The sequence below is a fragment of the Acanthopagrus latus genome, chromosome 7 (assembly GCF_904848185.1).
Source record: "Acanthopagrus latus isolate v.2019 chromosome 7, fAcaLat1.1, whole genome shotgun sequence".
Taxonomy (NCBI): domain Eukaryota; kingdom Metazoa; phylum Chordata; class Actinopteri; order Spariformes; family Sparidae; genus Acanthopagrus; species Acanthopagrus latus.
The window spans coordinates 97,528-110,074 of NC_051045.1; the positions used below are offsets into that span (position 1 = coordinate 97,528).

Consider the following 12,547-nt stretch of genomic DNA (forward strand, 5'->3'; position numbering starts at 1 on the left):
CGTGTTTGCAGTGAAACACAGATAGCTAACAAGGACATGGCAGGGGATGAGGCCAGTGGAGGCAGACACTTGGAGGTGTGAGGGTGGATGCGATGCTGGCTACTATAAGCTCCATGAAAATTAAATTTGTCAAGATTTGATGGAGTTATGGCGGCGATAGAATATATGGGGAGGGAGATAAACAACTGTACGTAGCGAGTGGGGCAGGCACAGCTGCGGACGTCAGGCTAAAGTCCAGCTGGAGTCAAAAAATAAGATTTTGGAGGACAAGCTCTCGGACCTGGAAACCAGATAAATAACTTGAGACTGGTGGGTCTGCCGGAGGGTGCCTGGGGATGGGACCTGGAGGTACCGGATGCTGCGGCTCATACTGAAAGGGCAAACCGAATTGGACCAGTGAGGGACTCAAAGGCGCCACCGAGAACAATAATAATTAAAGCTGCAAGCAGCGATGAACGGGCCCTCGCAGGACGCACATGTCGGGCTGTGGCGCAGCCAGGCTTTGGCACAGTCGGACTGCGCAATCACCTGTTATTTGCATTTCACGATGGGGAGTCTGACTTCCTGTGTCCAGTGGGTGGTGCTATGGATATGACACAGGTTTTATGCACAGATATATGCAGGGCGCCTCTCTCTGCATTCCTGAGAGATTTGGCGCAGACAGGACATAGTATGGTGAAGTTACAAGGACTTCCTGGCGAAGGATTTAAATGGACGGCACCACCGCAGCCAGCAGTTACGTCAGGCTGCGGCACCGTCAGATTGTGTGCTCACCCTTTACTTTCATGTCATGCTGGGGTGAAAACAAGCAGTAAACGTCTTGTCAATCAGATGATGTTTGTAAGACTTCCTGTGTCCAGTAGGTGGCGCTATGGAAATGACACAGTATTGATGCACAGATCTATTCGGGGTGACTCCCTCTATATTCCTGCGAGATTTGGTGGATTTTAATGGCGGGCATCGTCACTGCTAGTAGGTATGACGCAGAATAAAGATTTCCCTAGCGTGTCATTGGCATGGTCCGAGGAGTATACTGACTGACTGTGAAGTCTGTGGTGTCTAATCTGTAGGAGGAAGACGTGAAAGTATGATGTACGGCAATATTTCAAAATGGCCAACAAATTCAAAATGACCGACTTTGTATGGCTATGTAGATGTAGTCAGGGCAAGACTGTCTACATGTATGAGGAATTTGGTGGAGATGGGGCATTGCATGTGGAAGTTATAAGGACTTGATGCTTGACAGCAAAGGGAAAAAATGGCGGCCGCCGTCACGCCAACCAGGTATGACACAGCTGATAGATTTCCATACCTTTAAGTCTTCAAGGCATGAAGATGCTGCTGAGTGAATGTGAAGACTGTGGTGTTTAAGCTCTAGGACAAGATAGTTTTCAAAGTAGGCGTGAATTCGTCAAAAACGCCACCACACATCAATATAGTGAACTTCCTGTTGGACTGAGAGTATGGGTCCAAATGGGTTCTTTGTGCGCCTGTGCATGATGAATGTGCCCACTGACTTTCGCTCATGTATGTGCAAGTAGGAGGCGGGGCATCACAATAGGGGCACCACAGAGCCTGCAGGTCACAACCACGCCCAATGACAACACAGATGTATTCAGGGCGACTCCCTCAACACACCTGAGAGATTTGGCCAAGATAAGAAATTGTATGACGTACAAATACAAGTTATGAGGATGAAAGATTGTAATGGCAGGCACCGCCACGGCCAGCAGGTATGATGTAGGATAAAGGTGTTCCTAGCATGTCATTGGCATAGTCCGAGAAGTATATTGACTGACTGTGAAGTATGTGGTGTCCAATCTGTAGGAGGAAGATGTGAAAGTATGATGTACGGCATTATTTCAAAATAGTGGCCAAAGTCATAGAAAAAAAGCTAGTTTTGATGCTGAGATGTGTTCATGGAGACAGGCTTCACACTTATGAGCAGTTTGGTGTGGATAGGACAGGGAAAAAAAATGGTTTCCACAGTCCCGCCCACTAGAGTATGACGTAGCCGAAAGAGTTCCTTAACTTTTGTTCTTCGGGGAAGATGATAATTGAGTTAATTTGAAGACTGTGGTATATATAATCTCTAGGACAAGGTAGTTTTCAAAGCAGGCATGAATTTGTCAAATTTGCCGCCACACATCAATATGGCTGACTTCCTGTTGGAGTGACAGTATCGGTCCCCGAGACTTTTTTGTGCATCTGCGCATGATGAATGTGGGTAACGAATTTCATGCATCTATGCGCACGTGGAAGGCAGGCAAGAACATTAGGGGGTGCTACAGAGCCTGCAGGTCACGGCCAATGACATGAAATTATTACATTTTTCACTGGATGTGACGTACATTCCAAATTTGGTAAGTTTTCGGGTATGTTCAGGCTTCCAAAACAGCAGTTAAACCGCAGAAGAATAATTCTTTCTCTTTCAATTACAATAGGCTAAAGTCAGAAATGCTTTGGTTGCCAACCTCTATGGCGTGGACTCTCAGGTGGTGGCAAGCCACCATGCTTTAGCCACAGCCAAGCTACCAGTCCATGCCTCAGCCACAGCCAAGCTCCCAGCCCAGGCCTCCGGCCGAGGCCCATGCCAAGTCTAGTTTCTGCACCTCGGTCGGAGGCCTGGCCGACGTCACCAGCCTCCAGGGGGTTCCAGCCCGCACCTACACCTTTGCCTTCGTCGCCGGCCTCCAGCGAGTTCCAGGCCGCACCTACGCCTTCGTCACCGGCCTCCAGCGGGTTTCAGCCTGCGCCTATGCCTTTGTCACTGGCCTCTAGTGGGTCCCAGTCCACGTCCCTGGCCTCCAGTGGGTCCCAGTCCTCGCCTCCACCCTCCTGTTTGTTTGGACCTTGGCCCTCCTCCTGACCCCCTCCACCCTCCAGGCTCTGACCCTGGTCATGGTCCTGTTCATGGTCTTCATGTCCCCATGGTATGTGTTCATTGGATTTTGATTTCTGGTTTTCTGACGTTTGATTTGAATTTTGATTTTTTCTTTGTACTTTGTCTTGCCTTTAAGTTGCTACTTTACCTTGCTGTTTTGGTTGCTACTTTGCTTCTTGCCCCCCTTTTGTCTGCCTTTGGTTTTGGTAATAAGCTTTTAAATAAAAGCTCGCCTTTTGTTCCCCTTGTTTTCCCCTTTAAAACCCCAACCTGACAATTAGTACTCTGAAAGAAATTTCAGTTAACAACATATTGTTCACATCATGCATGATAGGCAGCTAAGTGTACACTTCATGATGAGGCTGCATGTGGTACCAAGCCCTGGTACCGAGACCTGGTTTCAAGCATATACATGGACTCACAGACAGTCACATGAAAAAATGCACACACTAACATACGTTGGGTTTTTGAACATACACATAAACATAGGAGACATTTGATTTGTGAGGCATACTTGATTAATAAAACACATTATTGGTATAAACTAAAAACTCTCTGTTATCAGAAAACTTTGGATGGCCCTTATACAGACGATCAAAGACAAAATTCATGACAGCTTCTGTGACATTATCATGGTCTCAGAGTACATGTGGATAATAAAAATTGACAAAAGAGCCAGCTAGATGGCACTTTCAGCACAAATGGTTGCAGGATGAAGAATTTGTGAAATATATAGGAAAACAGATTGACACAACACTACACAAACTTCCTTTTAACAGGAGGAGCGTTCCTGTTCTGAGTGTATTTAAGTAAACGCTGATCTGACAGTATGAAAGTTGAAGGAAGATATACGAATGTATGTCAAGGTGTAATAAAAATATTGTGGGGAAAAAAGGAAGATGTTTGACTTAATGATAGAAGCCACAGGCACATTTGCCTCAACCCACAACTGGACTCAAAATAAAATGTAAATGTAGATTATAAATTATACACAGCCCACTTTGCCATGAGACTAAAAAAACATTTTAACATTTACACAATGATCAGACTGGATTCATCTCACAAACCCACCATAACACTGGACGGTCTCTGCACAGACTGAACCTTTTTCACCAAATCAAGCTTGGAGCTGTCCTCCTGAGTTTAGATGGTCATTGTGTTTAAGCTATTCTACAGCCCAAATAATATCAAAAATATATATATCAGCTTGAAAAATGTTTTATAGATATCTTCAGTCACTATGAACATAATGTTCGACAGACTTCAATGACCCAAAACTGAAAATATTTACAGCGCCTACAAAATCACTGGCATATATTTTAGGACTGTGCAGTGATAAAACCCTTTGGGTGGGGTTTCACTGAGCACTCAAAAACATATTAACACTGTCCTGCCTTTGGAATTCACTGTATCATTCCTAGGAAATGTTAATCTTCTGACATGGTGGTCGATAAATATACGTATGGTATTTTGGTATCAGCCTGCAAAAAAGCTATAGCCAGCGCTGGTTACAATACAGGAATGGACTGATATACTGAACAGGATCACTTTCTCCCTTCGCCTTCAGAAAGAAGTCTTCACAACATTCTGGACTAAAGGGATCAAATATGTAAAATCTTTACAGCCAGATTTCATGGAGGAATGAAAGACCCTGCTATGCTGCTTGTATCTAGCAAAAGTTCCTTGTTTTAGCTTCTCATAAATCTCCTCTTGTCTACACTTTTATTTATTTACTTTCAGTTTATATTGCCTTTTATTTTTTTTATGCACAGCTCCTCTCCCAACTTGTAAATAGTTTTTGCATAAAGAAAATATGTGGACTGCAGAAGAGTTTGAAATGGCTTTGTATACATATTTGACCTTCTTTACGAACTGCTGCTCCAGTAAAAAAGAAAAGAAAAGAAAAGAAATGTGGATCTTGAACACTTGTTTTTGTTTCTGATCGTGTCGTCAGTGTCCGACATGTGGGATCATTTTCCTTCTCACAATCTGTTATTGATTTGCTGAGAAGAAGGTTTAAACAAACTTTGTAACAAACTATTTCCATCTTTGGTTGTTTATTGTTGAACTCAAAAGTGCTGTTTGTTGTTTAACTCTGGAATTTTTAGTGTTGGTGAATATTACAATATCATTTGAACTTGCCAAAGTTAATGAAGCAAAGCTCTGTTGATGAAGAGATGTTTGTCAGAGGACATGAAGTATGTGTCACCATATTTACCTCCACAGCGATCACTCCTCCTGGTTTGAAGCGATACGGAGCGTCTCTATTCAGAGGGAAAAACTCCGGGTTGGAATAATACGTGAAGCTTTTACCCTGAGACACAGACAAGAAGACAGACAGGTAAACAGGCAGGTATTGATCAGTTTCACTGAATCAACATGAGTTCATGTCTTCACTCAATAAGCAAGAGACAGATTTCACACTCTGCAGCACCCCCTGAATATTACAGGGAGGCAGACAGACAAGTACCTTGATGCTCTCATAGTGGACTCTGACATTATCCAGTTGGAACCAGACTCCCTTCACTTTGACCTCTGGTGTCACTGTGGGGGTGAGACAGGTCATCTGAGAGGATGACAGGACAGTGCAGCGCTCCACAACCTGAGAGACAGACAGGTGGAGAGACAGATGGTTGGAGAGAGAGAGAGACAAGGGGGCAGGAAGTTATAAATTAAAATTAGTAGAACTTTTCAAATTAAAAGCTCAGAGACAGAATCAGAATCACAACCATTGACCCCCTATGACACTTCTAACTCTATCTCCTCTCTGATTGGCCAGTTGATCTCACCGTTGTCATGGTGCTGTTGAAGACCAGTTGCTGCTTGGCGGTGAGCAGAGCCAATCGTCTCCTGCGTTTCACCCTCTGTACCTCCAGAGGCTCCACCCAAACTGCTATGATTGGCTGCTGCACAACATCGAGGTTCCTGCCCGTCACTGTGATGACACGCCCACCTCTGAACACAGGAAGTCGTCACCTTATTAGGACATGGCTTTGACACATGAGCAGATTGATTATTGGCCTTGTTGATCAGGTTCTTACGCGTAGAAGCTCTCAGCAGGTTTGGCGTCGGTGATGACGGGGTCGTCAAGGTAATGAAAGGTAATGCCAGGAACAGTTCTCTCCGCCTTCCCAAACAGAACCTGAACTGGAACTCCACCAGTCTGATTACTGGAACCAGTCTGACACACCAACTGGCTGTCAGTGACCTCCTCCACGCTGAGAGGACAGGAGATGAGGAGACAAGGACAGGAGACAAGGAGGTGACAGGAGGACACGAGGAAGCAAGTAGGTGGAGACAAGGAGCCAAGGAGAGGAAAGGAGGAAACAAAGAGTCAAGGAAAGGAGGAGATGAGGAAACAAGGAGGAGAAAATGTGAGTCATTCAGATTTTCTTTGATTCAAGCAGCCAAAGGGTCTGTGCTCAAAGTACTTGAAGTACACTGAATACTGAATACTGAATACTGAATACTGCAGTAGGTGCAGGACAATCCAGGTGGCTGACAGCAGCCCAGCATCCCTCCTCAACTCCTTCTTTTCAAGAATTGACACAGACAACACCACCCGGTTAGAAGCAATCATCTCCTCCCTGAAGCCTGCAGCAGCTGAACTCTCCTTCAACACAGAGGAGGTGGTGAGAGCCCTCAGGAGGACCAAGGAGAACACAGTACTCTCCATCCACCTCCACCTGGACCACCAGTTGATCTTGTGAGTTACTGACGTACAGACTACCTAATGAACAGGTCACAGAGGGTGCTGGTCAGTAACACCTGCTCCGACCTCTCGGACACCTCTGCAGGCTCCCACAGTCTTTTTTTTTTTGATCAAAGTCTTTTTATTAGTATTTTCCAGTTTTCATTTATGCAAAACAATACAAACAATACAAAGATACATGAATAAACACAATGTAAACAGACATAACATAAACCCTTCCCCAAGATGCTAGACCAATTTAGAATACATATACCCATAGCCAGATATTTTAAAAAAAATAAATAAAAGTGAAAAAGTTAAGCATTGAGAGAGAAATATGACATCTGTTCCACAGCATTTCACAGGGTCACATATTTACTGTACGCAGTTACATTAATTATTCGGTAAAGTTGGCAGCAGCCACATCTCCAACGAAAGTCATAAAGGGTTGCCAAATAGAGTAGAATTTTCCAACAGATCCTCGAGTGGTATACCTAATTTTCTCTAGATGGATATGATACATGACCTCTCTAATCCAATGTCCATATGCGGGAGGTTGAGAGTCTTTCCATTTAGAGAGAATAAGCCTCCTGACCAGCAAAGAACAGAATGCAATCATGTTTATATTACACTTACTAAGAGAGATATCCACTGGGGTCACACCAAATAGTGAAATTAAAGGGGATGGGTGCACCGTTTTCCCACATATTTTAGAGAAGGCCTCAAATATAGATCGCCAAAATCCATACAGCCTTGGACAGGTCCAAAACATATGCAACAATGTAGCTGGAAATTGTTTACATCGGTCACAAGTTGTGTCCAAATCTGGTTTGAATCTAGACAATCTCTCCTTGGACCAATGAAGACGATGTACGATTTTGAACTGTACCACAGCATGCCTCCTGTACCACAGGAATAAATTCTCTGAATAATCTTTTGCCAGACCAGCTCTGAAATAGGTTCCTCCAAATCTGCTTCCCATGCGTGCTTAAGAGACTCTAGGCTGGTCACTTGATGTGAATTGATCAATTTATAAATTTTGCTGAATTTGCTTGGAGACTATAAAACATTTAAAGATTGAGTCTAGAAGTGACGTGGGAGGGCATAAGGGGAAACAGTCTGAGTTAGATGCAACAAAGCATCTGACTTGTAGATATCTGAAAAAATCTGACTTGTGAATACCAAATTTTTGTGATATCTGTTCAAAGGAAGCAAATTTATCTTCTATGTAGAGATCGTATAATGACTTAATTCCAATTTGTGACCAGGAGTCAAAGGCATTGTCGATTATCGATGGGGCAAACATGTGGTTTTTCGTCACTGGAGCGGCAAGCAACAGCTCTGTCATGTTAAGAGATCGTCTAAACTGATTCCAAATCTTCAATGTATGGATAACAGTTATGTTGGATGTAAAATTAGAAATGGGCTTATTGAAAGGCAATTTCGAGCACAACAAAGCTGCAGGCGAAGTACGTTCAATTGAAGCCTTCTCTAGCATTAACCAGCTGAGGTTATCAGCATCGCTCCTCATCCAATACATCAATGTCCTTATATTAGCAGCCCAGTAGTAATATCTGAAGTTTGGGAGTGACATGCCTCCCCATGTACGAGGCATCTGTAGCACATTTTTACCTATCCTTGGTTGCTTCTTATTCCATATAAAGGCTGATATCTGACTATCCAAATTGAGAAAAAAAGATTTTGTTAAAAAAATGGGAAGATTCTGAAATAAATATAGAAATTTGGGAAGCACATTCATTTTAATTGAATTTAGGCTCCCACAGTCTTCCCCGCGTCTTCTCACCTCAGCTCTTCATGCTCTGCACTGATGACTGCAGGTCCACCCACCCAGACTGTCATCTGGTAAAGTCTCCTGACATTCTGAACATTCTACAGACATTTTATCTCTCCTTCACAGAGAGAGTCATCACTTTCTCCATCACCTGCTGGTTTCACTCCTGCAAAACAGGACACTGCCTGCGGGGCAAATTCAAAGTCTGCTCTAAAAACACTGGACTGCCAGTCAGAGCACTTTCCACTTTCTGTGTGTGAGCAGCAAAAACTGAGGACAGCTCAGGATCCTTCAGAACCTCTCATAGTTCTGTTCACAGTGTTTCAGTGGCTCGTCTCAGGACGTCGGCTCTGCTGCTGGAGGAGAGCAACCTTTATTCCAAAGGCTGTTCAGCTCCTACACTTCCATCCAACCCTGCACCCCCTCCCTGTAATTGCCCTCTGGGACAAATAAAGTATTTTGAATTAAAAAAGTAGTACTCAAAGTATTCTACTACACTGCTACTACTGCAGTACTTTGATTTGTATAAACAGACTCTTTGATCTCTTAGTACTCACATGTAGCAGGGCCGGGGACCCAGGAAGGCACTCAGGTCTGACCTCTGTCCTGTCAGCAGCTGTCGTCCTCTGATGGTCAGTCTGGTTCCTCCAGAGACGGGACCTTTATCAGGAATCAGATCCAGAACCTGAGGGTCCTGAACAGCGGCACACACACACACACACACTAAATATTTGACGTAAAGACAGTGTGATGTTGTGATGACCTGTCTCACTCCTCCTGAAGCTGAACTGACTCAGAGGACATGAGCACCATCTCTGTGGTTGAGGAGAGCTGGAGGATTGATGGAGGCAGATCTGGAACCAAACTGTGTGTCAGACTTGTCCTCCTGCAAGATGTGGTCCAGAGACTGTGTCCCCTGGAGGACTGGGTAGTCTTACAGTCCTTAAGAGAGCGCTGTGTTGTCAGTGGGTGCCTGTTCTGATGGTTGCATGAGACTGGACCACCATTGAGCACTGGGACAGAGCTGTTCTGTCCATTCTGATGTCATACTGCTCTAGAGGAAACCAGTGTACTGGTTCACCAGTGAGGGTGAGACCAACAGGTGGACTGATGTGGACTGATGTGGACTCAGACTGAGGCGGTTCAGAGCTCCACGTGTCAAACAATATGTGGACAGGATGCAGACATGACATCACTCTCACCTGATAGGTGAAGATCTGTGTTGACATTCCAGCTGGAGCTGTTCCCATGGTAACCAGTACAGGCCCCTCCCTCTGCTTCCCACTGGGCTGCAGCTCACACACAACCCTACAAACACACACAGGTTAACCCAGGTGTGTGTGTGTGCACATGTGTGTGCATGTAGGCATGTGTCTGCACACATGTGTGTGCGTGTGTGCACACAAGTGTGTGCACGTGTGTGTGCGTGTGTGTGTGTGTGTGTGTGTGTGTGTGTGTGTGTGTATTACCTGGTGGAGATCTGGTATCCTTCAGGTTGGGGCAGACACAGAACACCTGCCACTGTGACTCTGCCCACCACATCCTGGTACCTCATGCCCAGATTAGAACCTGAGATTGTCACCAGGACTCCACCCTCCAGAGGACCAGAAACAGGTAACACCTGCAGACAGACAGGTAGTCAGACAGACAGGTTGAACGTGTCCTCGGTCATGAACAAGACTCATTAGACTCACCTGTGTGATCTGAGGAGGAGGGCAGGAGTCTGCAGGTACGCTGCTACAGGACTGGTTGTAAACACAACTGGGGGAGGGGCTTCCTGGACACCACACACAGCCGTACTCCTCAGGCACCGCCCTACACTGGGAGCAATCTGATTGGCCAGCTGAGCAGTCATACAGCTGCACTGAATAACGTAAGAGATGAACATGAGCCAATGAAACACACACACACACACAAAAGTGACGATCTACGCCACGCGATATTGCCATTTTCTTTCTTTCTTCTTTTTTGGGGATGCAAAGAATCTTGTGAGGCCACGAAGGATCGTAGCAGTGCATCCTCCAAAAACAGGGAGAAGAAGGAGCATCTGGAGGAGCCTTCAGACTGGGACAGACTTCATGCAGAGTTGTGACGTAACTGGCCTTCAAATGCTCCTCTGAAGGATGCAGACCTGAACTGAGACACAGCAACACACACACACACACAGTGTCCCAATTCAGGGTCTGCATCCCTTGAAGGAGCATTTGAAGGCCAATTACATCACAATGCCGCGTGGAGGCTCCTTCAGGTGCCAATTATGTCACGTCTTCTCCCTGTTTCTGGAGGACGCACTGCTACGATCCTTCATGGCCTCACATATCCCAAGATTTATTGTGCACCGGAAAAAGAAGAAAGAGAGAAAATGGTGACATCGCGTGGAGTAAATCAGGAATTCCTGTAGCTCAAACATAACATTGGGCCTGGGCAGCCGAAATCATGACGCATCCTTCAAAGGATGCCGCCCTTGACTTGGGACACAGCCACACTCTCGGGTAAGGTTCTTACATCGGAGGTCAGGTGAGGCATCGATGCGTCTGTCTCCTCTACGCAGATAGACAGGAGCTGAATACTGAAGCTGACTGACAGCAGATTGAAACTGTAGAGACAAACAGGTGGACAGACAGACAGGCAGACAGACAAGTCGATATCACATGTCTTCAGGTTCTGTGATGTTAGCATACTGTTAGCATTAGCACAGTGTGTGTGTGCGTGCGTGCGTGCGTGTGTGTGTGTGTGTGTGGTACCTGGTGAGGGTTGCAGGTGAACGTGTTCGTGTTGCTGTGCTTTTTCTCCACTGCAGCTGTCAGATTTAACTGAATGCCTTCGATTTCAACAACACACACATACTGAGCTTCATCCTGCATGCGCACACATGCGCACACACACACGCAAGCACACACACACACACACACACACACACACACACACACACACACAGGTCATTATCAAATGCAGAGATGACCAACAAAAAGATGATTTGATTCAGTCTATATACACTGGCTGAGACCAGCTGATATGATAAAGGGTCGTTCTCACCGTGTAGATGTCCAGGTTTCGTCCTCGCAGCACCACAGTGGTGCTCATGCCCAGCGGCACTAAAGCAGAACTCTGCAGGGCGAAGACCAGAGGACAGGAAGTGGGACCAGGAGAGTCCTGCTGACAGAGAGACAGACAGGTCAGAGAGAGAAAGAAAAAGACACATGAGATAGACAGGTTAGACAGAAGGACAGGCGGTCTCACTCTCTGGTTGAGGATGATGTGTTGGTTGGGACAGCTGTGGTTGTGAGTGCAGAGTTGATCCAGAGGACACCAGTTACACCTCCAAACACTGCTGACACAGGCCAGACACCTGAAACACACCGGCATCATCATCACCACATCATCACTGTTCCTGGATTTGTCATGGTCCTGTGTGTTACCGGGTCTTACTGGGAGCTCTGGTTCAGTCGGCTCACGGCTCCACAGTCGTAGAAGGTCATGTTGCCAGTAGTGATGGTGACGCGACCAAACACCAGTGAGACAGGCAGGATCACATGATCTGGAAGCAGAGATCCACAGGAGGTAAGAAATGGTCATCTGGTCCCAACAGCAACATCACAGCTGTTTACTCACCACTTCCTGTTGGCATGGTGGGGAGGAGCTCTGGTGCAGGTGACTGACAGGTAATGCTGGTTCCCATGACGATGGCAGGCTGTGGTGGGAGGAGCCCAAATACGCAGGACAGAGACTCAGCCTCAGTGAGAGCAGGAAGCTGGATAACTGACAGGGTTACCTTGGAGACAACGTATGAAACAGTCAGATAGTGCAGAGACACTGCAGGTGTTAAACAGGTATTGGACAGGTGTTAGACAGGTTTTGGACAGGTGTTAGTGAAGGAGTGAAGTCCTGACCAAGTTCTGCTGTTCAAAAACCTTCACATTTATTTCTCTCTGCAGGATCATTTCAAACAAACTCAAACCAGCATCAGTCCATGAAACAATAATCAGTATTCACTGATTAACATCAGCCCACCTGTGTCTGCTCATCTTTGCTCTGGTTGGCTGGCTGCAGACTCTGCACCGCCACACACTGATTGGTTGGTTCAAAGCTCCAAAGCCAATGGTTGGGCTGCGTGTGACGCTGACACAGATGTTTACGGGAACATCTGGATGAAAAACAAAAACAACAAACATCACATGAG

The 12,547-nt window shown here is 45.7% G+C and overlaps 1 protein-coding gene across 8 annotated transcripts in view; it reads right to left on the bottom strand.

Moving 5' to 3' along the window:
* plxnb3 (plexin B3) overlaps positions 1-12,547 on the bottom strand; it is a 64,890-nt gene that overhangs the window by 14,349 nt on the left and 37,994 nt on the right. For 6 of the 8 annotated variants that reach the window (XM_037104244.1, XM_037104237.1, XM_037104238.1 and 3 more), the window contains 15 exons: positions 12,379-12,511; positions 11,980-12,139; positions 11,797-11,905; positions 11,608-11,716; positions 11,404-11,523; positions 11,112-11,225; positions 10,873-10,963; positions 10,062-10,231; positions 9,837-9,988; positions 9,570-9,675; positions 8,925-9,061; positions 5,926-6,102; positions 5,674-5,839; positions 5,355-5,486; positions 5,103-5,198 (listed from right to left, as the gene is read on the bottom strand). In XM_037104244.1, coding sequence (XP_036960139.1) covers positions 5,103-5,198; positions 5,355-5,486; positions 5,674-5,839; positions 5,926-6,102; positions 8,925-9,061; positions 9,570-9,675; positions 9,837-9,988; positions 10,062-10,231; positions 10,873-10,963; positions 11,112-11,225; positions 11,404-11,523; positions 11,608-11,716; positions 11,797-11,905; positions 11,980-12,139; positions 12,379-12,511 — 1,972 coding nt within the window. The remainder of the gene's footprint in view (positions 1-5,102; positions 5,199-5,354; positions 5,487-5,673; positions 5,840-5,925; positions 6,103-8,924; positions 9,062-9,569; positions 9,676-9,836; positions 9,989-10,061; positions 10,232-10,872; positions 10,964-11,111; positions 11,226-11,403; positions 11,524-11,607; positions 11,717-11,796; positions 11,906-11,979; positions 12,140-12,378; positions 12,512-12,547) is intronic. The other 2 variants (XM_037104245.1, XM_037104243.1) reach the window with 1 other exon arrangement.